This window comes from Lepisosteus platostomus, chromosome 3 (genome assembly GCF_059453375.1).
Source record: "Lepisosteus platostomus isolate fLepPlt1 chromosome 3, fLepPlt1.hap1, whole genome shotgun sequence".
Lineage (NCBI taxonomy): Eukaryota > Metazoa > Chordata > Actinopteri > Semionotiformes > Lepisosteidae > Lepisosteus > Lepisosteus platostomus.
Genome location: NC_142613.1, coordinates 31,715,579 through 31,741,127, shown reverse-complemented (window position 1 = coordinate 31,741,127; position 25,549 = coordinate 31,715,579). Strand labels below are relative to the sequence as shown.

General features: G+C 40.4%; 1 protein-coding gene across 4 annotated transcripts in view; it reads left to right on the top strand.

The window, feature by feature from the left end:
* LOC148674734 (pleckstrin homology domain-containing family G member 1) overlaps positions 1–25,549 on the top strand; it is a 124,695-nt gene that overhangs the window by 56,896 nt on the left and 42,250 nt on the right. For 3 of the 4 annotated variants that reach the window (XM_088625233.1, XM_088625234.1, XM_088625232.1), the window contains exon 2: positions 14,984–15,507. In XM_088625233.1, the coding sequence (XP_088481359.1) occupies positions 15,121–15,507 (387 nt within the window). In that variant the 5' untranslated portion in view covers positions 14,984–15,120. Of the gene's footprint in view, positions 1–4,891; positions 5,239–14,983; positions 15,508–25,549 lie in introns of those variants that run through there. The other variant, XM_088625231.1, reaches the window with a different exon arrangement.

The following is a 25,549-nucleotide window of genomic DNA, read 5'->3' as shown; positions in this document are numbered from 1 at the left end:
TGGTGTACTTCTTTCCACGTCATGTGTTTGACAACGATGTAAACCTGCATCTGGTAAATTAATAAGAAAGTGGGAGCAGCCAAGTGATTCATTTAAAGCTTCCAGTTTTAACGATGGCTTGGTTTTGGAGAAGAGAGAGAGGCTCTATCAGCTGTCTTTTGCTTATTTTCTCTTAGTTGTTAGAGTTGGAAGGCTGTTTCTTCACTGGAGTAAGTTCCTGTTTGTTCAGGCTTATGTCAATAGACACCTTCATTGTACAAGCTTTAATTGCTCTTTTGGAATTTTGGCTGGTTGTTTTCAGTAAGGCATTCTTCAGCTTGAATCAGTGATTTGGTAGAAACTTCTGAGAGGTAGATGGAAGGAACTGGGCAAATGAAATAGCTTTTCTTACTATAAAGTAACAGCAATAATATTCTGTTGTTGTGAGGTATTAAAATCTCAGATAGCCACCAGGTGGACACATTGGGAATTGCTGGAATGTTTAAGCATTTTATTTCTGAATCTTTACTTATTTTTTATAATAAATGTCAGGTTTTTCGTTTCTTTTTGTTTCGAAAAGGTTTAGTTTAACAACTACGATTTTAACGTTGCAAGGCTATAGGTAATATTTTTAATCAGGAAATTGTCTCCGAAATAATTTTTTCCAGTGTAAATGCTGAGAGTGTATTCTGGAAAATGTGTGGTGGAAACTGTATGCCAACCAACAAAATCATCACAGTGCCATCTTTAATGGGGACACAGCTTTACCTTCAACCACTATTTGTTTTAAGATGGATCATTAGTGCTACTATATATTGAAAGAGCATTGCAAAAACCTAGGTTAATTAGATAACATGATTGGAAGGAATATGAAATGGTAATTTGTCAACTTTCACTGTTGAAGTTGATCATTCAGATTTTAAAATGATTATGGCATTTGTTGATGCTGTCCTCACAGTACAGTATCTCAGTCCTTCATTCTGCAGAGAAGGCATGTGGCTGTTTCAAGCAAGTGTAAACACGCCATTCTGGAATAAATGGATCCCCCCCCCAGAAACGTATCAGGACATTTCCAGAACACAAGTGTAAACTTGCCTGTAGATAGTTCTGAAACTGTCCTTAAGTTGCTTTGATCATTACCCTCACTTCATCACTCACCCAATATTGATTACCATTTGCTTTTCAGAAACTTCCTCTAGGCCAATCCAAGTTTAGTTTGTAAGCCTAATTTACAAAGTTCATCTGAATTGTGTACTGTACAACTGGTACAAGCTATGATTTGACTGAAACATTATAACAAGCTACAGTACATGATATACTCCCTAAATGCAATAGAGCTCTAGATTCAGGGCTACTTACAGTACACTCTAGACTCCATTCTTTCCCTGTAAGAGTTTCCTTGGTTTTCCCTTTAAAACTAGATAGATCTGTCCCAACCAACCTCTGCATACTCACACTGTCACTGTTAACAGATTTTTCTATTCAATTGATGAGTTGTCTCACTGTCAGGTTTTATCAGTGAAGTCAAGGAAGTATGAAGTTTTTTCTTTGCAAGACAGGAGCTATGTTGCCCGTGGCTATTGTATTAAACACAGTAGTCATGGTAAAACCTAACACACCACTTAACTTGACCTTTTGAGACTGTATAAAGTAATTTCTGTGCAATAAAATACTTAACACAAGGCTGGGCAGTACAGATAAAGTTATAGAACCAACAGTGCTTAGCAAAAGATAAATATGTACTTTATCCGTGTCTTTCATGGTATGTGTATGAAACCCAGAGGTGATGAGAAGCCTGGCTACAATTAATTTTACAATATTACAAGGCACATTTGGCATTTCTAGCTTGAAGCAGGGTCAATGCTAAAGAAAGGAAACAATCGTGATGTTTCAGGTGGGTAGTTGTGTTGGCATGCGTAGGCTGTAAAGGAACAAGTAATAGGTTTATTCCACGCTGAAAAGAGAAGAAAGAAAACGCAACGTTTCGGCCTTGGAGCCTTCTTCATCAGGTGTGAGCAGTTGTGATGTTTTACTGTGGCAGTGGGGGAAGGCTACAAGGTGTGAAAGCTTAATTGCACTAGTGGCCCAGGAAATTCCACAACCTTAGCTGACACAACTTGAGAGCTGTTGGTTTTTTTTAATTGAGCCTTTTATTCTGCTTATTTTGCTCTTAATTTTAAAACGTTTCAGTGTGAGGTAGACTATGCATCAAGAAAAAACCCTCCTGAGAAATGTTTTACTTAATCCATCACTTGAAGTATGCTAGCTTTCACTTATTTTAAACAGCTGATACAACAGCTAAAGAGTTGAAGATGACTCTGCTGTTTATTCTGTTTCTTATTACTCATCTTTAATTGCTGTAATGTTATGACGTGGGTTCTTCCTCTCTTCATGGGAAGCAAATCTGAATCAATCATTAACATGAGCCCTGTTGCTAATGATCACACTAACTGAGGTGTGACTGGTGAATTAACAAAAGGGATTCATCTTGAGTGTGGAACTACCTGAGTAAATAAGTCTTTTCAGTGGATATTAAAAGGCATCATTCTGTGCTCCCCAGGGGCCCTATTGAATTGGTCCAGCTACAGACCTCAGAGGCACAGCTGGGAAAACTGGAGCTCATCATGTTGGCAGGGAAGGTGCTGATCTTCTCACCAGCACAGTTTGTCTGGCTACTACTGCAAAAAAAAACACTTCCACAGTCTTACTCCTCTTTATCGGAAATCTCCTAAAGCACCATTATAGGAGGTCAAGCAATCTGAGAATACAATTATATATATATAATATATCTATTGATTTAATAATTTGATTTTTTTTTCCTTTCCTAATTAACAAGTTAGATCTGAAAACGCCATTGTCTTGTTTTCATCTTTTTGGTAAAACTCCTAAAGCTTTTTATTGGAACAAACAGTACATTGCTAAAACAAAGCATTACGAATTCTGCTTGGAAGACAAAATTATATAGTATGGCTTGGCTACAATTTGTCTCTTTGCGCTGAGTCTTTGTTAGAAGAAGAAATTCTACTTGGTTATTTGTGTTGCAATAGTGCATTTTCTTCCCTGGCAGAGGGGCAGCGCAGTGGTGTTGCTACAGCAACTGCAGCACGACAGCCCTTGTCATCTTGGCAACCCCCCCCCCCGAGGACCCATTGTGTTCTGACCTGACTAGATCCTCAGAGCTTCATCGTCAAACTGAGACATATGCAGATGAATGATTACAAATGTACAGACAGGATAGGTCTGAAGGGCATTTGTACTTTTCAAAGCAGCTTATTGTTTCAGTATTTGATCTCGCCTGAATATGCTAAAAAATTGAATTCGTTATTTAGAATTGGATGAGATCTAACATTATTAAATATTTAAACTCATAACTGTTAGAAATAATAGCCTAATTTGTCATCTCATATGGAGCTCACTTTAAAATTTGCTTAAAAACGTACTAAATTATTCCATTTTCCAATTCAAATAATAAGATCTGAATTGGACAGATCTTAGTACAGTTATTTTTTCCTAAAAAAGCAACAAAACTGATATAGCTCTACAATAAATGCGCAAAAGGAAAGGGGAAGAAACAATTTGGGAACAAGCCAACATTACAGGATATACGAGTTCCTGTGAACTATGGAATTGTGGGATGTAAGCTTTGTGTTGCTATGATGTGGCTGGCTATTTACATGAATGATGATGACGTTGTGATATAAGTGCCAGCGGAGCTATGGGACTTTAAAATGTAGATGTTTACAGAGTTAAAGATGGGTGCTTACATGGTCAATGTCCAACATGAGGTTTTTACAGTGACGCAAATTTGTGAGGCATCCATTGCAAACCTGTCTCACATCCTCATAGCTGTACCTGGATTTTATTTCCAGTGGAATGTATTTGGGAACTTGCTCTACACAGATGTAATCAATGTCCTCTTGTCCCCCGATCAACAATTTAAAGTAGGAAACAACTGCAACACTGCCCAGTGTTAAGCTTACAAGCCACGATTTAATTTGCTAAGCAGTTCTCCTTCTGTACATCACTATCGTTGCCATTTTTATCTCTGGTTTCTGAAAGAACCCTGTAGCACTGGCAGTATAGTGACACGAGGAGCAAACTTCCCAGCGGACTACACAGATCTTTGTTTACCAGAGGCAGTATTGCTGCTTTGCTGGGCAGACAGGACATCCTTCTACCCATTTTCCATGTCTTAAAAGAGAGCTAGGCTGAGGACTTCCTAAGAAACAAACTGGCTGAATTGGTTTGTGACACCACCCAGTCTCAACCCCCTGTAAATGTATCTGGAATAAGATTGATGTTCTTGACTTTTAGTATTATTTGCCAGGTTTAGAATTAAAATTTCACAATATTGTTATTCCCATAAAACATTAATACAGTGTGTCTCACTGCGGAAGGCACCGTCTTTAAAAAAATGAATGTTTTAGCCAGATGTATTTAAAAGTTGCATATCTGGAAAGAATTATCACAGATTTGTTTTAAAAAATTATGGCGAAATTAAAAATAAAAAAGAATTGGTAAACTACATGAAGTTCACTGCAACTACTGCTGGTTCTTGATTCCCCCCCCCCCCCCCCCAAATTGATATTGAGCTTGGACTTGGGGAAAATGTGATTGTGGTGCCCAGAAAGTTTCCTTAACTGAGTGAGTGTACTAATAGTAAGAGGTAACAGTACTGTACTTACAGCCCAGCTTGTCAGAGTAACTCTGGTCTATAGAGCTCTGTAGTGAATGTGCTGCTTTGTCTGGGATTGAGAAGTTTTTGCTTGGACTGTGTATGTCTGGACAGACCGAAAGAAACTTATTTTAAGCTTGTGGCTCCCTTGCAATTAGGCTGGGAAAGAGGGTGGGGCAATAGGGAAAGTTAAGAGGACTGGGGGGAGGGAGGGTTGGCTATTCAGCTCCAGAATGTGAAACAGGTTGGATATGCTGTAATAACCCCTTTAGAAAACTGGCTGATAGCTCATCCCCTGGGGAGGCTGTCTGAGCTTCACTCCCTGCCTACTGTAGTGCAGGGAGAAAGAAGCAGGGAGTTTGTTTCCTGACTCAACTGCAACGCCTGTGTGTATATGTGCCTGTGTGGTGGAGGACGTGCTGAGAAACTTGGTGAAAAAGGAAATGTATCTGCTAGAAAGTTAGAAGGAGCAGTGAAGTGAAGACAGGAGGATTGTGGAAGATTTGCTCTTGGGATCTAACTGCCATTGGATGTCTGCACCTACAGGGTTGCATTATTCCATTTTGAAGGAAAAATGCCAACTGGTAAGCAAAATTAAATACATATTATAAACATTGGAGATTTAGCAGGGAAGAAGTTTTAGAACCAACTATTGTCCCGTTAGCAGGAACACCTTGATTATTTTTCTGTCCCCTTCGTTTCAGTGCACTGTGAATTGCACACCTCCACAAAGCCTTAAATAATTGAAAAGCTTTAATTCAAGAGTCGTATGTTTTGGAATGTTGTTAATCATTGTTTAAGCAGTCCATATTTGTATGGAGTCATACCACCATTTCATATAATCTTAAAATAATTTGTTAACCTCTGGGAAGAGTGAAGAAAAGCTCTGTATCAGCTTTTTTTCTGTCATCTTGTGTTAGCATTGCCTGAATGATTTTTGTAGCTCTGCGCATGTTAAAATACTATCAAGTAACTGCGAACCAAATTAGTACCCCTGAGGTGGGGGGGGGGGATGTGTAATTGCAGTTTAGTGCTGGTAGCAACGTTGTCTTTTTCAAAACATCTGCTGTGGGCTCAGCTGGCAGTTACCAGAGCCGTGTTAAATAAAACAGCACCTTTTTAAGTGTTGGCAGTTTCTTTTGGGGGGAAACAATCAATTGAAATAAAAGCCTGCATAAAAATGAATATTGTTTAAGCCTTGTAGCAGGCTATAATATCACATAACCTAATAAAAACCAGATGAACTATTTAGGGATCAGCTTTGGTTTCTGCTAACTACTTTGGGAAGTGTAATCTAATCACTGCAGCAAAACAGGGCTGTGTGAAGGAGGTTGTGCATATTCTGCACAAAATCCAAAAGTTTAAGTTGCTTAATTTTAACCAGCACTGATGTTTCACAGCCCTGCCAAAGTTATTTACCCTGCATCCAAACTTTTTCCTTTCTGAGTTCTTAACATGCTTGATGTAGGTGTAAATCACTTGGCAAGCTGAGCAAGCATGTATATGTTGAATGTTTTTTTTTACCAGAGCTCTTTTCAAGCACTATAATTTTCAGAAAATGGTCTGTGCTAACAAAAAGATTCAGAGAGAACATCTGGCTCACGCAATTTCCATTTTTATTGCTGTAGTTTTATTTCATTTAGAATATAAAAAAGAAAATGAATATTGTGAGGCGAGCAAAATCTGTGCTTCTGGGAATGAAGACAGTTTCGTTGAATCAGATTTCTGGAACCTGATCAAAGTGCATGAAATGGAAACCTATTTCAGCAAGGTCAATGTAAAAAGCCAAGTTGTTGCATCTGCTCCGTTTTCTAAATACCAGTTTTTGCCCTTTTAAACTTAAAAGTAACTTCTTAGTCTTTATGCAATGATTTCTGCTTCTGGGGGTAAGAAAAGCTTAGCCAAGTACAATTTCGTCCAACATCTGTTCTCCAGGTAGAATTTATTACCTTTCCAGTGAGACAAAAAAGGTTTATGGTGAATAGTTGACCTACACCTGCTATAACAGGCATCTAGCTTTCCCTCATTTTGTAGCACTTTTAATTTCCTACCTACATTACCCTGCTTCGTTATAAATCATTCTGTCTTGCCAACGGTTTTTTAATTTAACCTTAAAATCTCTGTGGTCAATACAAATGAGCAGTGTTGTATTGTCTTACCATTGATGAGGTCAGCCATATGAAAGGTCTATTTTGTTGCAGTAGATACACTTGGCTTTGCATTTTTTTAACATACATGTCAGCAGGATTAAGACAAATGTGCTTTCTTTCAAACAGAAAATGGTTTCATAGATTTGATTATATTGATTTTGCTACAAATCAACAAAAATCAATGACTCTGCTATAGCATCTTTCACAACAGATGGCCATAGAGTGCTTTACAGAAATCTGTCTAGCCTTTGAAAGAGTGCATTCTATTTGGAGTGTAGTACAATGTGTTGGACATGTCACACTTTATTTTTTTTAAAGCATTTGTGAGTCAGACTTTCAGTAATACTAAAGCATCAATAAACCTGCTTTGGCAAGTGACGGAGAAAGTTGTTAAATCTACATGTAACTGCTCAATAGGAAGTAAAGAGAGGAAGGAGGGAGGGTTTGTGGCGGTAGCATTGCTCCCTTTCCAGTTTTACATTGGGGAAAAAGTACTTACTTGGAAGCTGTACAATGAAGGCTTTTGAATTTTGTTTTGTGGTTTTAAAGCAGCCATGGCAGAGAATGCAACTCTGCCACCTTCTGCCACAATATAAATGTGAGCCTTTTGATGTTTTGCTTTGTGTTTTAACAGTGTTGTGTAGTTACATTTTTATTAAACTTGGATTTACGTATTCTTAAGTTCAATTGATTATTTTCTTAATATTACATATTTTTAGGCATTGGATTGTTGGATTGGTTTTTAGTTTATTTCTTGTAATAAGACTGTGATTTGATTAGAGCAGGTTCACTAACATTGATTTCTGTCTTAATGAGTTGTACCAAACTCTTGTATATTTATACATACAGTGTTTAACACTACATTGCCTGGTTTTAGATTACACTTTTTTTTAATTTCTCCTCTGTTTTTATAAAGTTAACTGAATACATCTATCTATTTTGCTTTAATGGGGGTGGCAAACTAGAAAGAGTTCTGACATTGGCCTTTGATTGTTCATTTACAAATATTCTTGCCATTTACCTAGCACTAGATGACTTTATAAACGTTCAGTTCAGTTTTTGTCATATGCACAAGTGCAATGAAATGCTTATAAGGAAGAAAGGCACCATTGGGTTAAATGTGGTCTTCATTGTGAATTTTTTGCAGACCTGTTAAACATCGAAAATACCAGAGCTGAGCTACTAGTTTGTTTTCTTCCTAAAGCCCAGTAGCAAACTTTTAACAGTTAGCCAGTGGTTGATTTTAGCCAAGTCTTCAAATCTTTAGAAAGACTTCTTAAGCATCTAGCAGTGCACCCCTTGAGTAGCTTGAAAACTGTCTTAAATTTTTTTTCTTGGAACTTTTGTTCTTTGTGTAGCTACTCTACAATGGTAGCCCTTTTTAAAGAGTTAGGGGTATTTGGAATGTGGATAATACAAGGACCTGATCAATAGCTTTGTTTGCTAATGCCAATATAGGCACATTCAGCACTTTGGGGCTCTGTGCACCAGAAGCTCGAGTAGGCTGTATCAAAAGATTCCCTGCTCTTTAGTTACATTCTTTGTTTGCAGTGTGTGAAAGAAAATTTATTTTCCCAGAGATTTACTTTTTTTAATGCGGTGGAGCCCAGGCATTGAATCATTGTTCACCCCACTTATTTGTGCATTTAGCACATAGCGAGTGTTAAGATTGGAGTAATTCTGTAATATTTTTCAGTCCCATTTCTCATAGCATGCTAAATTCCATTTATTAAAATATAGGTGGCAAAAACACTAGGCTTGAATTATATTTAAATATTATAGAATAGTTTTTGCATGTCTGCTGCTATATTGTACTTCAACTTGTCAGGCAAGTAGAACAGCCAACATCATGTCAAAGCACATTTCCTCTTGATAAAAATAGTAATTGAAAAATGCCAATGCAGATGGAAAAGTAATACATTGTAATTCTGTGGAACGTTTCTGCCACTTAGACAAGAAGAAGGTTAAATACACAGTATAAGAACGAATCTGTCTAAGCTGTCTTAGTAGCTCTTTCTCATTGCATAGGGTCATCCAAAAGGAGTAAATCAATCACTTTTCAAACATAATTCTATGGTGAATATATCTAATTCTATGTAATGTATCTTTCAATTGCTATTCCTGCCTATCAAAAAGCCTTCAAAAACAATTGCTCCAAAAGAGAGTGGTTTGCATACATTTGCATCCTTAAGGCGTTGAATGTCATGAGGGTAGAAATAATTCCATTTGTAAGGTCTCCTTGGACATGTACGTGACTTTAAGAAAGAAAGAGTCTGCACCTTTTTTTTCTAGATTCCTCCTGTGAAGTATGCAGAAGTATGGGAAATGCTGTGAAAGTGTGGTTTGCACTTTGTTTGATGTCCCGCAGCCTTGTGCGGGAAAGAATAGGGTTTGCAGGGTGTTGCTCAGTGAAGTGTGTACGTAAAACTTACCCACAGCAGAGGTTATTGTACTTAGCTGAATTGAATGATGTCATGTTTTAGTTTGAGAGTCTCTCAGCAGCAGCATTCAAGACGGGGGTCTCTCCCTCTCTTTCTCTTGCTTTCCATACTTTGGGTATGAGAGGACCAGAGAGATGAGAAACTTGCAAATCAGGTTTCTGGAGGACCATTGTGTTTTAAGGGACTTGATAGATAAAAGCTGACTCATGCAGTATTTCTCTGAAAAGAGCAGAGTCGACAGCTGGAGTGCTTTGGATTTACTTACGTTAATGTGAGCTGTCTGTCCTCCTGGAGTGCCTTTTAAACCAGAAAGAATGGAGTTTTCTCCTTGTGGTGAAACAGGTAGGTTTGGCTGGTTGCATCTGCAACATACAAAGTAAATGTCCAGTAGCAATAATGTCATAGTTCTTGATTTGAAGTACAGTGTCAATATCTGCTCTTGGCAGTTCTTTGTGTGCAAAAGGGATTTTCTTTACTTTTGTCTTAATAACTTTAGAATGCCTTTCAGTCCTTGGAGCTCATTGAGTTTTTAGTAGCTAATTAATATGAAGATAACCTCCCACCAAGATGTAATCTAAAGAAATGGGAATTTATTATTTTACATTTGAAAAAGTAGCTGTAAAAAAGCTTTTTTTATGATCACTTGATATTTTCCTTTTTGTGGTTCTTTCATTGTACCCATTGTTCTGTCTAGTCCAATTATGTTTTTTATTAACCTTTTTTTCATCATTTTTTAGTAATCCAGCAGAAAGAGAGAGTGTATGATTGAATTATTTTCAGGACAAAAGAACAGTAAGGGATGGTGAAGCCAATTGAGAAGTACAGTTTAGCTAAATTCCCACAGTAGTCTGCCTTGTGGGGAGTGAGTTTAGCTGTAGCTTTGTAAGGAAATCACATTAACTTCACTTAGTTGAAATGTACAAAGAGTGTTTCAAATGTGTAACTGATTGAATTCAACATATTATCGTTATACTAGTGTAGAATGTAATATGATATAGAAAAAAAACCTGTTGTGGGGTAGAAAGTTTTAGTTAAATGCACTGGCTTATGTTCTTGGCAAATGAAATTTCCACAGATTAGATCCAGTAGCACCCAAATTGAATGTAAAACCCTCTTTGTGTAGCAATCTAATCTCGCCTTAATGTTTTGTAGACTTAGCTTTCTTTTGATGTTGAAAGCAATATTCTGTTTATAAACCCCACTAAATTGGTGTCATTTGATTAGTTCCATTAGTATCGGAACATGCTGAAGTAAGCATTTCTGAACACAAGTACAATATGTAATATGATTGTGCTCAATTTTAATCGGCCTTGTAGATGCTATGTTGTGCAAACTGAGCCAAGATCGTTGCAAAAGAGTATGAAGTATCCACTTTTTTTAGATGAAAGTGACTCGATAAAAAGTCTTTATAAAATGTCACTTCAAACAGTAGGACTTCTTATGTGTCATCACAAAACAAATTACATGTATCTCTACTTGTACTGTAATTCATTTGTACTTGTTTCTTAATATTATTACACCATTTTTGTTATTTTTAGTACACCTATGTTAAAAGAAAAGGATTTTAATAAGAAATTGGAGAACAATGCTCCTAATGTCTCATTACAGTTAAAATATGCTTTCAGGGAAATCAAAAGCACCTTTTAGTTTCACTGTTTTGAATTTAAGCAGCATTTCTTCCACAGCAGAAATGTTTGGAAAATATTGAAAATCCCTTGCATATTTTAGTTGTAAGTCTCAAAGCGTTTAAATTATCTTCTTGTGCGAGATGTAGAGAACTGTATATTTGTATGCCTAACAAATAGTGAACATACAGTTACAAAGAGTTAAATTTTGACAGTCTTGCTCAGTCTCAGCCCTTGTTGAACAGGATTTGTATAGCTTCTTTGGTGCTGACAACCAAAGCACAGCACAACAACAGCACAGAATGCTGAGGGTGGAGCAGGGAAAAATGTGCCAGGGTCCCAAAATCGAAGTAGAGCCATAATATATTTTAAATCATATGATTTGGTGAGTAAAATAGTAATCACAATAGAAGGCTGTGTAACAGATTAAAATACTGCAAGGACTGGTTTTGAAATCTGTAAATGTGACTGAATATAAAATCACAGAGGTGGTATAGGCCTCTGCTCAGCATGGTAGTTCCAGTGCTGCAGACTTTTCTCAATAGGACAGTTTTTGCTAAAGCATGACTTGCAAAGAAGGCTTCAAAAAGGTAGCTTATGGATTACTTGTTTCTACAGGCAAGTTTATACAAGCTGTTGGCTGGTTGGTTGTGTAATTTGATGATATGACTACTGAAAGCTCTGATTGTTTATACTGAGGCATCTAGCTTTTATAATGGTCTGTTTTTAAAAGGGTTCATGATTTTTTTAAATTCTAAATAATTTAATTGTTTTGTCATGTTTTTCTTGTGTGCCTGCTTATATCAATGCTCATTTGGAGGACATATCCATCTAACTTTGTTTTACTGGGCCAGTTGTAAAGCTCACCTAAATCAAATACACTGAAGGAATTGTTCTTCTCAATCTGGTGGTGTAGCTCGGTGGTTAGACTGTTGCCTCAGAAGCAATGTGCCAGACAAGGTGGGCAAATTGATCTTCTTTCCTGAAAGACCCCAAAAAAAGCTCATATCTTTCATGGTCATTCTGTTAGTCAGTGTGATAAACAAAATGCTCAACCCATCTGTAACCAAAGGATGGACACAATAAAATGACTAAAGTAAACCACTGATATGGTTTTAGGGTTTTGGTTAAAATGCAAGTAAAAAGAAGTTAAACGAAAATGGGAGCCAAACCAAACAAAGAAAATGCAAGCATGCAAAAAAGCAGTTCTTTTGTGAAAAATCAACAACAGTAGTCTTTTGCCTGAATGTCTAGTAAGTTGTTGGTATGTCCAAATTACCAGGCAAATGTTTTAAACGGCAGGCTTTTTAAATTAAATGCAATTAAAAATGTGCAATTTTAAAGCCCATAAAAACTTAAGTAAGAGGAGTGTGTAACTATATTGTATTAGAGGCCTTTCTGGTTTCTACAAGCATTGTTTAATCTTCTTTCTTCTAGGCAAAATGGACTGGTAGAACCTCTTTCGGTTTTGGTAACGTTTTACTTTAATTGTTTCAAAATGTGAAGTACTCTCGTTAATGAGCATACAGATTATTGAACTCTGTCTACAAATGTAATACACTACTGCACTAAGAGTCTAGTTAATGGTATTATTATTCCAAGTATAATGTCTACTTATTTTTTTCTGTTTTCATCAAAAGTTCTGTTTTTAAGAAATGTTTGAATAACTGACCTCTGAAGCACTTATTAATTTAAACATTTCAGCTTCATATCAATTTTTGTTTTTTTTACGGGTGTTGAAAGTAGGTCAGACGTACAATGTAAACATTGGTTTGCTGCCAGAACCCTAAGAACCTCTGCAGTTGGGAAGGATTAGTGCAGCCTTTAGGTTGGCTCAATTTATTTTGCTTTCTCTTCCAAGTTTCTCTTGTGGATAACTTTGTACTCTCTTAACTGAGTCACAGGGTAAATTAATAGAAGCTGCTCTTGAAACAAATGAACGATAGATTGGGCTTTTTTTATTGAATCCTTCATAATATTAACTTTAGTGGATGTCCTATCATGGAGGAATAGCTTTTTTGTTAATACTGTATATTTCCAGTTGTGGGTCTTCTAGCATTGTGATCTTATACATTATCAGTTGCTCTTTAATATACTTTAATCGTTTCTATTAAAAGCAGTTGTCATATAAGGAAGGATTGTGAGTAAATTGTACATGTATTTGTGGTATAAAAGTCTTGGTACTATTAAAAGATTGAGTGGTGGTTCTTTGTGTTCATTCATCGACCAGTTCTGTATTTACATTATTGCCTGCTGATACATTAGATATATTCAGTTGTTTTCCATCCGAAGTGGTCTTAAAGTTTGATACTAACACATAATGTGGCTGTAGACTCCAGGCACCCTTATCTTAGCCACCATATGATCAGTACATCAGAAGAAAACATAGCTGTGTTACCAGCAGACATTTCAATTTGACCACCATTGCTGGAAGGCAAAAAGCCAGTTAGTGAATGGATTTGGCTTCACCTGCCCCACCTGGTACAACAGTCTTGAGAGCAATTCATCCCTGAGCAAGCACATGTTTTTTTTTATGAATGTCGTCTTTATTCCTTTGTGCTTTACAATGGCTTTTTGGAATGAGAGTTTCATAGAAACCACAGTGATATATGAAAAGCATTGGCTTTCATCATAGACAGCAGCTTTGCCTACAGTGTGTCCAAAGAGTCTCTTACACATATCTTTATGACAGAACCAAACTGCTGAAGAAGAAAAAAACGGTTTTCAGGATTTGGCTGTAGTCTGCACCCTGTTCTATAGAGTTTGGTCACTAGCCAACAAGTGGCTACAAAAAAAGCATTCAGTCATTCGATCAGTTAAGCCAGTGCCTGTTGCATTATACAAGTCTGAGGGTTATGAAAAACTCCTTTTCAGTGAGATCTTCCATTTTTCCAGAATGAGTCAGTGATTATATTTGGAAATAATGGACAACTTTGTGACAGGATGCTAAGGACCCATGTAGAGTATCAAGTGTTGTGGACTGGCAATTATTTTAACTTCAGACTTGGGGAGCATTTAGTTGCTTGGTAGTATTGAATCATCTCTTGGGATACTGAAATCTTGGTGATATGGCTTATAAGGCATAGTATATTAATATCTAATTCTGAGCATTTTCATTAGGTGTTTTGTGCTAGGAAACTAGTCATAACCTTTTTTTTTAGCATTCATCCTTTTTCTAACTGTTTCATCCAGTGGGGGAGTAAGAGCCTAACCCCACAGTAGGTGTAAGTTAGGATGCCCCCTGAAAAGAATGTCAGTCCATCGTAGTGTACACAGACATAAAATTACACACACACTCTCACCAGGGCCAATTTTCCCAGAAGCCAATTAGCCAGTATGTCTATGGAGAAAACATATAAAATCCATGCAGAACACTCATGGTCTGGAACTGACCTCTGGGCCCCAGAACTATGAGGCAGCAATGTTAATCACGCCACCTTTCTTTAGTATATCTCAGGGAAAAAAAAGATTTTAAGCAAGTGCTTCCAAAAAAGTGTTGAGTTTATATTTCCTCAATCAGCATTTCCTGCTTGAGGAAATATAAGAAGTATAACAAAACAAAATGCTGTACCATCTCTTCATAGAGCCTTACCAAGGTGGTGTGACTATTTATTTTTTTCTTAATGTTAATTTAAAGGGAACGTTTTGTTTTGTCAACGCATTTATATTCCTTGAACAGCCAATTTACTTCAATAGTGTTTTTGTTTTTATGGAGATCTGTTTCCTCTAAACTAGTTCTAAAAACGTGATAAATTTAAGAAGGACATAACTAGAGGGGACTATTCCGTGATTAAAGAATCTCATCCACGTTCTTGATGAGAAGGATCGATTGTTCGGCCTTCAAAACCCTGCGGGATACTGTCTATTCTATACAACCAGGACTTTGTGTAAGGAAGTGCCACCTATTCCCAGTCCATAATGCACTTCCCCATATTTTTCACTTGTGTAGTTGGGCTTTTGTTTCACTGTTGAGCATGAAGTAGCCTGGTGTTTTTCCATCCTTCCTGTTCATAGGCCATAGGCTATTTTTTGCCAAATTAGTTAGCTTCTCCTTTTCATATTGGATAAACTGCAGTGTTAACAAGACTCCTGTTCTGATTTGTGTTTTTGTAGACGATTACCATCTCCCTCCAGATGCCCTGCCACCACTTCCGGAGATCCCAGATAGCCAGACTGGCCTGAGCGCTGCCCCACTGGGGCGATTTCGTCCAGAAACTCGCCCAGCCTTTCGTTACTGCAGCGTGCGCAGCATGGACTCCACAGACAGCGACCGGCCCGTGAGCTACAGCTCCACCACTTCTTCCGCCTCCTCCCGTGACAGCCATTGTTCGCTGGGCAGCCGTGCCACGCTGGCGTCAAACAGCCACCTGGGGCTGGCCTCCTCCCCTCAGGACAGGGACACTGGGGCAATACGGCTGGAACTGGTCCCTGCTCCACAGCTGGGCTGCAGGAGTGAACAGGAGAACCAGACGGATAGGGAGAAGAGGGCTGAGAGCAAGGGACCCAGCAAACACATCTTAACACAAATCCCGGCCGCTGAGCAGGCTGGCCCTAAGCTCCTTTATGTGGACAGGGTGGTCCAGGAAATCCTAGACACTGAGCGGACCTATGTACAGGACTTGAAGAGCATCGTGCAGGTAGGGGGTCAAATTAATTTTTTATTTAAGATTTAAAGCGTGATAAATCTAAAGCCTCTATTCAGAAACACAGAATTGCTGCTAGTATTTGTCTTGATTGCCGTTTTGTTTTTTAAAAACAATAATAATTACAGCTGCTGCTTTAGGATCAATCTTCTTTGCTTTCCTTGCATTTCTAAATGCACCTCTCCATCAATGAAAACTAATTTGTGTAAATTTGACTTGAAAAAATGTCTTGAAATCTGAAGCGGGCCGCCAGGCAGATTCAACAGAAAAGTTGCCTATTCATAAGCCAGGTTGAGATCGGTAGTCCAGGCTTGTGAGGCTGTTCTGAGAGCTGCTGGTATTGCTTGGGCTTCAGTTGGCCAGGGTATTCTCTGCTTGATGTGCAACAGCAACCAATCTGCCTCTCAAGGCACCAGTGAGCTTACAGTGGACAACATGTGGTTGACCATTAAAAATGGCAGATGGCTTGACTGCATGTTATAGAAGGAGGCATCCAAGTTTCTTGCCTTAACTTAGTGTTGCAGCAGTGAGCCAAGTTGATTAACAAATCTTGATTTGAGGGGCTATGAATAAAAATACTATGTGATTCTGGAAAAAAGTCAGTCGATCGCCTATTCCTTTGGAGCCACAGTTTAAACTTGAACGTTTTGACTAAAACAAACTTTTTCAAGGACAAGAAGTCTTCATATTTGTGAATGGGAATTTTGTTGCCATGAGTCATGGTACATTAAACTTTTTTTTTTTAAAAAGGATTGTTTTTTCTTATACCTAAATCATTCTTACCCCCCCTCTCCTCACTGATCATCATTATCAGCATCATAATAAAAGTTATTTTCTTTTGAATACTTTTTCCCACTTTAGATGTATGAACACTCCGAGTATCAGATGCCTGTATAAACTGACTCTATTCGTGCTGTGGTTTATTGAAAGACTCACGCACACCCCTGCTCTGTTATATTACAGTGTGCTGTGCCGATTGATTGCAGTCTTATCTTACACTCTATAGTTTATCGAATACCTGAAATGAAATACCATAGTACTTTTCAGCATATAAAGTAGCAATTATTGAATATTTCCTTTCCCAGCTTTGGAAGTTATTATTTTATATTATTTCAGACAGAATTATTTCTCCATGGTGTACTTTATATTTTAGCATGTTGTGGAATAAGACAATAAAGCAGAATCGCTTAATTTTTTTAAATGGCTTCAAATAAATTAAGTACTTCTGTTTTAAGGGGGTGTACGTGAAAGTTGATTTTTTTTTACCCCTCTGGAACAAATTTAGGAATCTACAGTATTGTATGAGTACTCAGTGTTTGTTGGCACTTTTGTCAGGTTTCATGAAAGATCACGCTCATGATAAAAAGGCGTGTCCATCGCCATGCATTGACTGTGTAACTGTCTGTTGGATTGAGACTCATAAGCTGCTGGAAGGGTAGGGCTGTTTCTCCCCCAGACAGGAGATGGGTTGGGAACAATTCTTAAGCCAAGTGGAGCTCTACTACATTTTTCTTTCAAATTATACGTCCTGTTGTGATTCATAGCCGTTTCAGGGACGCCAAATATGTAATCATAGTGGCTCTCTGAAGGCACCAGTTCTGTAGGGTTTGGGCATTTACTGAGACAATTATTAATTGTAGCAGTAAATCACAAAGTTGATTCTTTTGATGGCTTTAGAGTCCAACCATGCGACATAACTCAAACAACGCACACACACAGGTACTAATACACGAGGATACATTTATTAATACATAGAATATGCATATAAACCTAACAGATCTTATCGAGAGGGTTATCAGAATACAAAAGGTATATATTCAGTCAGTTACAAAGAGTTACACATATCAAGAGGACATACGTTCAGTATATCATTCATTAAGACCGTTTCGTAAAGTGAACTTGGTTACAACTTCTACATTAGATACTCAAACAAGTACATAACTCTTAGGAATTAAATTGATATCAACTGGTTTGGATAACAATTGAATTCTCGAGCTGTAATGCATTGAAGTTGAATACTCATCCAATCTTTGGGGATTCAGATCTCCTGCGGGCACAAAGAAACAGTTGCAGGCTGTTGCTGTCCAATCCGCGCTCTCTGGCTCGGTGCCAGGCTGTGCTGTGCGGCTTGCGACGGTGCGCTGCTGATGCTCACTGACCGGCTAGTTAGTGTTGGCTTTAACTAGCAAAGTTTGTGCACAGGAGAAAAGATGACTGTGGGTCCCAGCAAGTCAGGAAGAGGACCGGTTCGTTCCTAATGAAGAGCTAGTTCTGAATAGTGATTCAGCTGTCCACAGTTCCGACCTGTTCACGAGGCCTGCTGCTGATTACTCTCTGGCAACCTCCACTCTAGACTCTTAGAACAAAGGAAAGTTCTGGCACTCGGACACACTGGCCGTTCCGTGGTTGTCCGGGCTGAGTCTCAGGATGGTCAGGAGGCGCGCTGCGAGGATGTCCTGCCCTTGGGAGCCTTCTGCTCCTGGGCCGTCCTGCCCTGGAATTCTCCTTTGAATTCCCTTTAGAACAGTCCACAGAATCCTCTCCAGAATCCCTTCTGAATCTTGTTGAATCTCCCTTTCTGAATCTGAATCTCCCAGGCTCTCTGTGTTGCCTGTTTTACCTGGAGGAACTTCAGCTCATTGATTGGCTGAAAGTTCCATGGGCATCAGAGTCCCACGTGGGTTACTCGGCCCTACCAGTCCCTGATTGGTTGATCAAGGTGAGATATGAGTCACTTAGTCCTGACACTTAGTAATGCAGTCCAGATGTCCAACTGGCACTCCCTAGACAGATAGGCGCCAATGGGTGACCATTGATCATGATAGCCAGGCTTAGCTAAGTGCATCCCCCTTTGGGAGCTGTCCTTATCAAAAGAAAACATCTTGCATGAATGGTTTCTCTGTGGCTGCACCACAGAGATGAACAGAGAAATGGGGCCTCATTTGGGAAGCTCAGAAACACTTAATTCTGCCTTATTAATAAGCCTCACCGCTACATATCCCCCCTTTTTGAAGGCCACGAGGTCCCGAGGCATTGTTGCCTTCAAAACAAAACAGAGTTAAGTGATGTCCCTTGCCATTAGAACATTAATCTTAAATGTCTACATTACTCCTCGAGAATTCATACCGGAACCAGCATTGGATACAAACAGGATGAATAACATCTGGAGTATGTATAAACACGGTAGGAGACATTATCTCAGTCTAGGAATTACACATCAGGAAGTTCACTGTCAATATCTGATACCTCTGTAGTAGATATTTGGGGAGAAGTCACTTCCTTTCTTTTGACATGCTACCTTTGACTCATTCATGCTACCCAGAGTACATCTTGATGCGAGAGTACAGCATTCAGAGTACACTGTCAGTCATGATCCAACTACCCGGCAGTAGTGTTACAATAACAACGGTTCCTGTTCCCAGCCCTCCGATAAACCACAACACCTGTGTTGGGTATCTGCTAGGGTGGTTTGGAGGTTTGTTCCATTAAAGCAAACTAACTACCTGTACCTCTTCAGGGCTTACTGTTTCTTGGATTTCTATCCAATTGAATAGTGTGGCACCTGAAGGCATCTTTGACCTCAAGTTTGGTCTTATATTGTCTGGTTCCAGACCGTACAGTGTTAAGTTACCACGCTGTAGCCTCCTCGGGAACTTGCAGAAAAACTGTTTGATTAGGTAGCTGCATTGCGGTAGCTGTATCATGCCTGTCACAAGTCATAGTGTCAGTTAAATGTGGTGTGCTGACCAGCCATTTACTTCCCACCTGCTCTTCATGGGGTCCATTAACCTCCCTCTGCTCGTTAGTAGCTTTACACCCTTCATTGGTGAATCGTTTAGACACAGCCAATGGATAGCTTTGGTAGCCATACCCATCTCAAGACTTGGAACCGAATTCAATCTTGGATTGCCTTCTGGGTGAGCTATGAGCGATGGGGTTAATGTCACATACTCCTCTACTGAGAAGAGTGGAATCAAGTGGGTTGGGAATTGTGCCATGGCTAGACTGGCCACAGTGGCACTAAACTCCCTTAACAGGTCTTGTGTCAACATTCTGGCCTGTTGCACACAAGCATAAACCCACTGTATAACACCAACAATCATGTCCACTGTTTGGGGAATAAGGTTTAACCCTGTTGCATAGGAAGTTGCCTGTAGGGTTTTCCCTAAGCTTTCCAACTTTTGCTGCTGTCGATACAGTCTGTCACTACCCTCTGGCCTCTCTGACACCTGCCTTCTTGGGGCAGTCAGGGTGAGAGTGCCAGTAGCACACAAACCTACCAGAAAAAGCAAACGAGCAACAGTGGCGGCAGCAATCAGTCCTCCCAAAAGTCTTTTCGGGTGGCTGATCCCAGTCATCTCCTTCTGAATGACTGTTGCCTTTCTAAGCTGGTGCAGCGTGTACATGGTGTCTTTCTCAGTATGCCATGTGGCATCTTGGGCACCAACATCCTGGAAATCTGGGGAGATCTGACGCAGCTGCTGATGCTGCTCCTCCTTTTCCAGGGCATTTGCTTTTTCGATTTGTTCATGCCTGTGCTCTAGGAACCCTGCAGGGGGTGGTGCAGTGGTGGAGCATGCCTGACCCTCGGCTGAGTGGTCATCTGGAGCACCTGAGTGATCTGGGATTGTTATCCTATTCTCACTGTTCAGGTCCACCCTGCACACTTCCTGATTGAGGAATCCCTCTATCGGCATGTTTCCAATTGTTTGCTGGGGGTAGGTGTAGGACACCTGCTCGCTCCCCCCTTCCCTCGCTAGGGGTTCAGGGAGCTGCCCCAGCACTGGGATAGCTAGTTCACTGTCTTTGAACTTACTATCACTCACCAGGCCCATGTCAGTGCAGGCGGGGATTCTGACACCTCTCTTTGCGATGTCCTGCACTGGCAGGCGGGTGACTTGACCATCCAGCTCCAGTCTGGCTGAACCACTGTTGGTCAGACTCAGACTGACAGACTGAGCTGGTGGCTGTAAGAAAACCGGCTCGGCTTTCATTCCCTGTCCCTTCTGGGGGACTGGGTGTGTTGGAAACCCTGCCGTTGAGGCAGGAACAATCAGGTCAGTCTCACTCACTACCTGGTAGTCGTGAGAAATAATGTTACTTGACTGCAGGTTCCCTGGGTCAAAGCAGAGGGAATCAGCATCTGGGATCAGGTGTGTCCACAGCGCAGTAGTCTCAGTGTCCAGCTGGACCTCCTGTCTAACCTGTGAATGTTGCACCAGGGGCACCTGGCGGTGGCCCTGTGACAGCTGCTCAAGCAGATCCTCACTAATAGAGGACCTCTCAGGGCTAAGGGTGGGGGCTACATCACCAACCTGCTCTCCTGCCATCTGGATCCTTTCCACCACTGCGGGGTGGTGGTCCTGACCCCTCTTGGGTGCCAGGGTGCACAGGGAAAGCTCCTTTTCATCGCCAGGTGGGGAGATCTGCTCCTCTTTAGGGATGTAAAAGGTGTGTGCTTTACCTGGTGGATCAGGCGGCTGCTTGGAGCACCGCTCCTGTGGCAGGGAGGCTGTTGAGACCTCGGCCGGGACACGACTTCCCTGTATATTCGGGGAACAAGAAAATATTTTTATTTCTTGTCCAGAGGGAACAGAAGGAATCTCCGCATGGGCTTCTGTGTTCGGTGGGCACTGTGTGAGCACAGTCTGCCTCTTGGCCCCCCTTTCCTTCTGTACAGAAGACTTAGGAGCCTTGACCTGTTTCCACACTTTGCCTTTCTGGTGATCCACCAAAGGTTCCTCTCTGAGTCGCATGCCCTTTTCTTTTTCTACCCGTTTGAGCTTGCCGTGTGACATCAAACACCTTTCAACCTCAGTGTCAATCAGTGTCTCACTGGGTAAGACATCTCCCATGGCAGCCTTGAGGTAAAAGCTTCCTGCTTTTCCTCTCTGTTTTACTGCCTGCTCTGTGACTTCAGGGGTGGAGTCAGCACTCGCTTGGGAGTGGCTAACCTTATCCAGGCAGGAACTCTTCCGCTCAATCAGATAGACTGAGGGAGGGAGAGGGGGCGGGTCTCCGCCTCCTCCAGTGGAGAGTATCAGCTCATTCACGCTTCCGGCAGCCTTGGGGAACGGTTGTCCCTGTCCTAATAAAGCTTGTTCAAGCCTGGCCAGGTGGGCGGCTACTGAATCCTTTTGTTCAGCTTTTTCTAGCCCTTTCCCTCCCCCGGTGTTCTCATGGCACTTAGGACGCTGGGTGCGGTCCTGTGTGAGTGCTTTGGAACGGGGCTTAGCCAGCTCAGGAGCCTGTGCTCCTTCGAGCAGGGGGGAATTAACCCTGCTGGCTCTGACGGCGAACACAGTCGCTTTAACAGCTTTTTGCTCAGAGCGACTTTGGACATCATACTCCCAGGCTTTCTGCACGAATCTCTTAATATCAGTCATTTTCATGGTCTGTGCATCTATATGCATCAAGATCATCTTTCTGACTGATGGGTGGAGATTCGCAATGAATAAACCCTTGAAATGTGTGTTCTCTTCGCAACCCTCATCATTTCGCCCTGCAAAATAAGTTCGTCTAAGTCTCTCGTAATATTCGCGAGGGGACTCTGCTCTCTCGTGCTTAATGTTAAGTGCGGCGGCTATCGCGGCAGTCGGGTCAATAAACGCACTGTATTCTTCGATAAGTGCATGACATAGCTGCTCAAAGTCATTACAGACTTCTTTCATCTGCCTAGCCATCCACTCATGTACAGCTCTGCTGGTAGTTTTCCTGACCAGAAACACTTTCTCCTGTTCTGTGGCGTTTGGCAGGTACTGCAGGGTATACCTGAGGTCTTGAATATAACTCTTGATATTATTCTCTGACACTGCGGGGTCAAATCTCTCTATGTCCTTCGCTAGCTCTCTCAGAGAATGGAGATTTATTCTAGCTTCTCCGCTGACGGAGATATGGAAGAGATCGTGGTCAGACCTGTCGCTGCTAGAGAGAGTGCTTAATAGCGACTCGAATTCAGACCTTTTAGCAACCATCGTTAAACTTAAAGAGTATTACTTTTAAGTACGAAATTACAGTTTTACCACAGAAAACCACAAAATCAAGTATGCAATCAACCCGGTAGATCGCAAAAGATCACAAAACAATCAAGCACTGCTTAAAGAGCAAGGGGAACTTTTTTTCCTTTCGGCTTTCAGCACACTGTATTGTCGTGTATGAAACCCGCGGCGTTTTATATGAATTATTCGCTTGGTTGACTCATTTCAGTCTTGCCACGCCCACCCAGGGACGCCAAATATGTTGTGATTCATAGCCGTTTCAGGGACGCCAAATATGTAATCATAGTGGCTCTCTGAAGCCACCAGTTCTGTAGGGTTTGGGCATTTACTGAGACAATTATTAATTGTAGCAGTAAATCACAAAGTTGATTCTTTTGATGGCTTTAGAGTCCAACCATGCGACATAACTCAAACAACGCACACACACAGGTACTAATACACGAGGATACATTTATTAATACATAGAATATGCATATAAACCTAACAGATCTTATCGAGAGGGTTATCAGAATACAAAAGGTATATATTCAGTCAGTTACAAAGAGTTACACATATCAAGAGGACATACGTTCAGTATATCATTCATTAAGACCGTTTCGTAAAGTGAACTTGGTTACAACTTCTACATTAGATACTCAAACAAGTACATAACTCTTAGGAATTAAATTGATATCAACTGGTTTGGATAACAATTGAATTCTCGAGCTGTAATGCATTGAAGTTGAATACTCATCCAATCTTTGGGGATTCAGATCTCCTGCGGGCACAAAGAAACAGTTGCAGGCTGTTGCTGTCCAATCCGCGCTCTCTGGCTCGGTGCCAGGCTGTGCTGTGCGGCTTGCGACGGTGCGCTGCTGATGCTCACTGACCGGCTAGTTAGTGTTGGCTTTAACTAGCAAAGTTTGTGCACAGGAGAAAAGATGACTGTGGGTCCCAGCAAGTCAGGAAGAGGACCGGTTCGTTCCTAATGAAGAGCTAGTTCTGAATAGTGATTCAGCTGTCCACAGTTCCGACCTGTTCACGAGGCCTGCTGCTGGTTACTCTCTGGCAACCTCCACTCTAGACTCTTAGAACAAAGGAAAGTTCTGGCACTCGGACACACTGGCCGTTCCGTGGTTGTCCGGGCTGAGTCTCAGGATGGTCAGGAGGCGCGCTGCGAGGATATCCTGCCCTTGGGAGCCTTCTGCTCCTGGGCCGTCCTGCCCTGGAATTCTCCTTTGAATTCCCTTTAGAACAGTCCACAGAATCCTCTCCAGAATCCCTTCTGAATCTTGTTGAATCTCCCTTTCTGAATCTGAATCTCCCAGGCTCTCTGTGTTGCCTGTTTTACCTGGAGGAACTTCAGCTCATTGATTGGCTGAAAGTTCCATGGGCATCAGAGTCCCACGTGGGTTACTCGGCCCTACCAGTCCCTGATTGGTTGATCAAGGTGAGATATGAGTCACTTAGTCCTGACACTTAGTAATGCAGTCCAGATGTCCAACTGGCACTCCCTAGACAGATAGGCGCCAATGGGTGACCATTGATCATGATAGCCAGGCTTAGCTAAGTGCATCCCCCTTTGGGAGCTGTCCTTATCAAAAGAAAACATCTTGCATGAATGGTTTCTCTGTGGCTGCACCACAGAGATGAACAGAGAAATGGGGCCTCATTTGGGAAGCTCAGAAACACTTAATTCTGCCTTATTAATAAGCCTCACCGCTACAGTCCAAAACAAATAATTGACAAAGTCATTTTTGGTTGTACATGTGTATACTAGTCATGGAATTAATAGTAGATTAAATTGTCTTTAAGACTTGACTCAAAATTTTGTCTCATGCCATCAGAGTTTTGAGGAATACTGTGAGCAGTATTTTACCTGTTGTGAAACAGTGTTCTCTCCTATATGTTATACTGTATATACATTATATTTGTGTTATGTGTTCAAATATCCTATTTTATGCCATTTCATCAAATCAATCAAGTATACAAATGCCTTTGTGAGAGGAGGGTTCGATTATATTTGTAATCCTGAAAAAGTAACTAGACATTTTAAAACTAAATAGCCAATATTTGATGCAGCAGATCTCTCTTTAAAAATAACTTAATATCCTTTCAACAGGTTACCTGGCTGTCTTTTTTACAAACCTGGAACATTCTTTAATTGCAATTACAATATTCACATGCGTTTTCATCAGTTATATGACATTATACAACAAAGCAAAGTTAAACTGTCCAATGAAAAACATTCAGAAGCAGTTAAGAAGGCTTGTAAAGACACACTCTAAACTCCATTACCATTACTTTTCTATCTTTTTCCCCTCTTCCCTTATTATTTTTCTTCCCTTTGACAGTTCTGCTTCCACCGTTCAGATAATTTCTTTAGATAGACCACAGTGAACAGGAAGCCTAGGCCTTTTCTGGGGGAAACCCAGGCCTATTGAGAGGAGGTTCCTGGGAAACGTTTGGTTTCCTTTCAAGCCGTGCCACAGATACTGATAAATCAGCCATCTATTCTGTAGAAAAGAAAGTAAACAAAATGGTGGTTTGTTCAAAGGGAATAAAATGAGACCGATTCAGTAAAAAGGGAAAATTACATCAATATCCTCCACACGCTCAAATAAATTAAAAATATAGGAGATTAGGTATTTGATTCTGAAATAATTATATAGATCACGTTGCGAATGAACTGCACTGGAATTGCTTACTTCACTCCAAAACAAAGCTTATGCCTGCTAAAACCACTGTTATAGATTTTAGACTAGTTTAAATTTCAAGGCAGCTAAATTTAACAACCTTAGAACTGTAATAAAAGGGAGTCTGAGGAGAGGCTCATGGTCTTAAGTCTGAGTGCTCAAGGTTTTGTGGTAAAAAAAAATACAGCTAGAAATATGCCGGTGGTCTGTAAATTCCACTTGATTTAAATTAGTTAGATTAGATTCTTTGCTTAGACATTGAGGAGCATACACTTAAAAGTGCATTGACCTTACAACCAATAAATAGAGATGGTGCTGCTAAAATTCCTCTTTTAACAATTATCAGAAACATTTGTTTTTTTT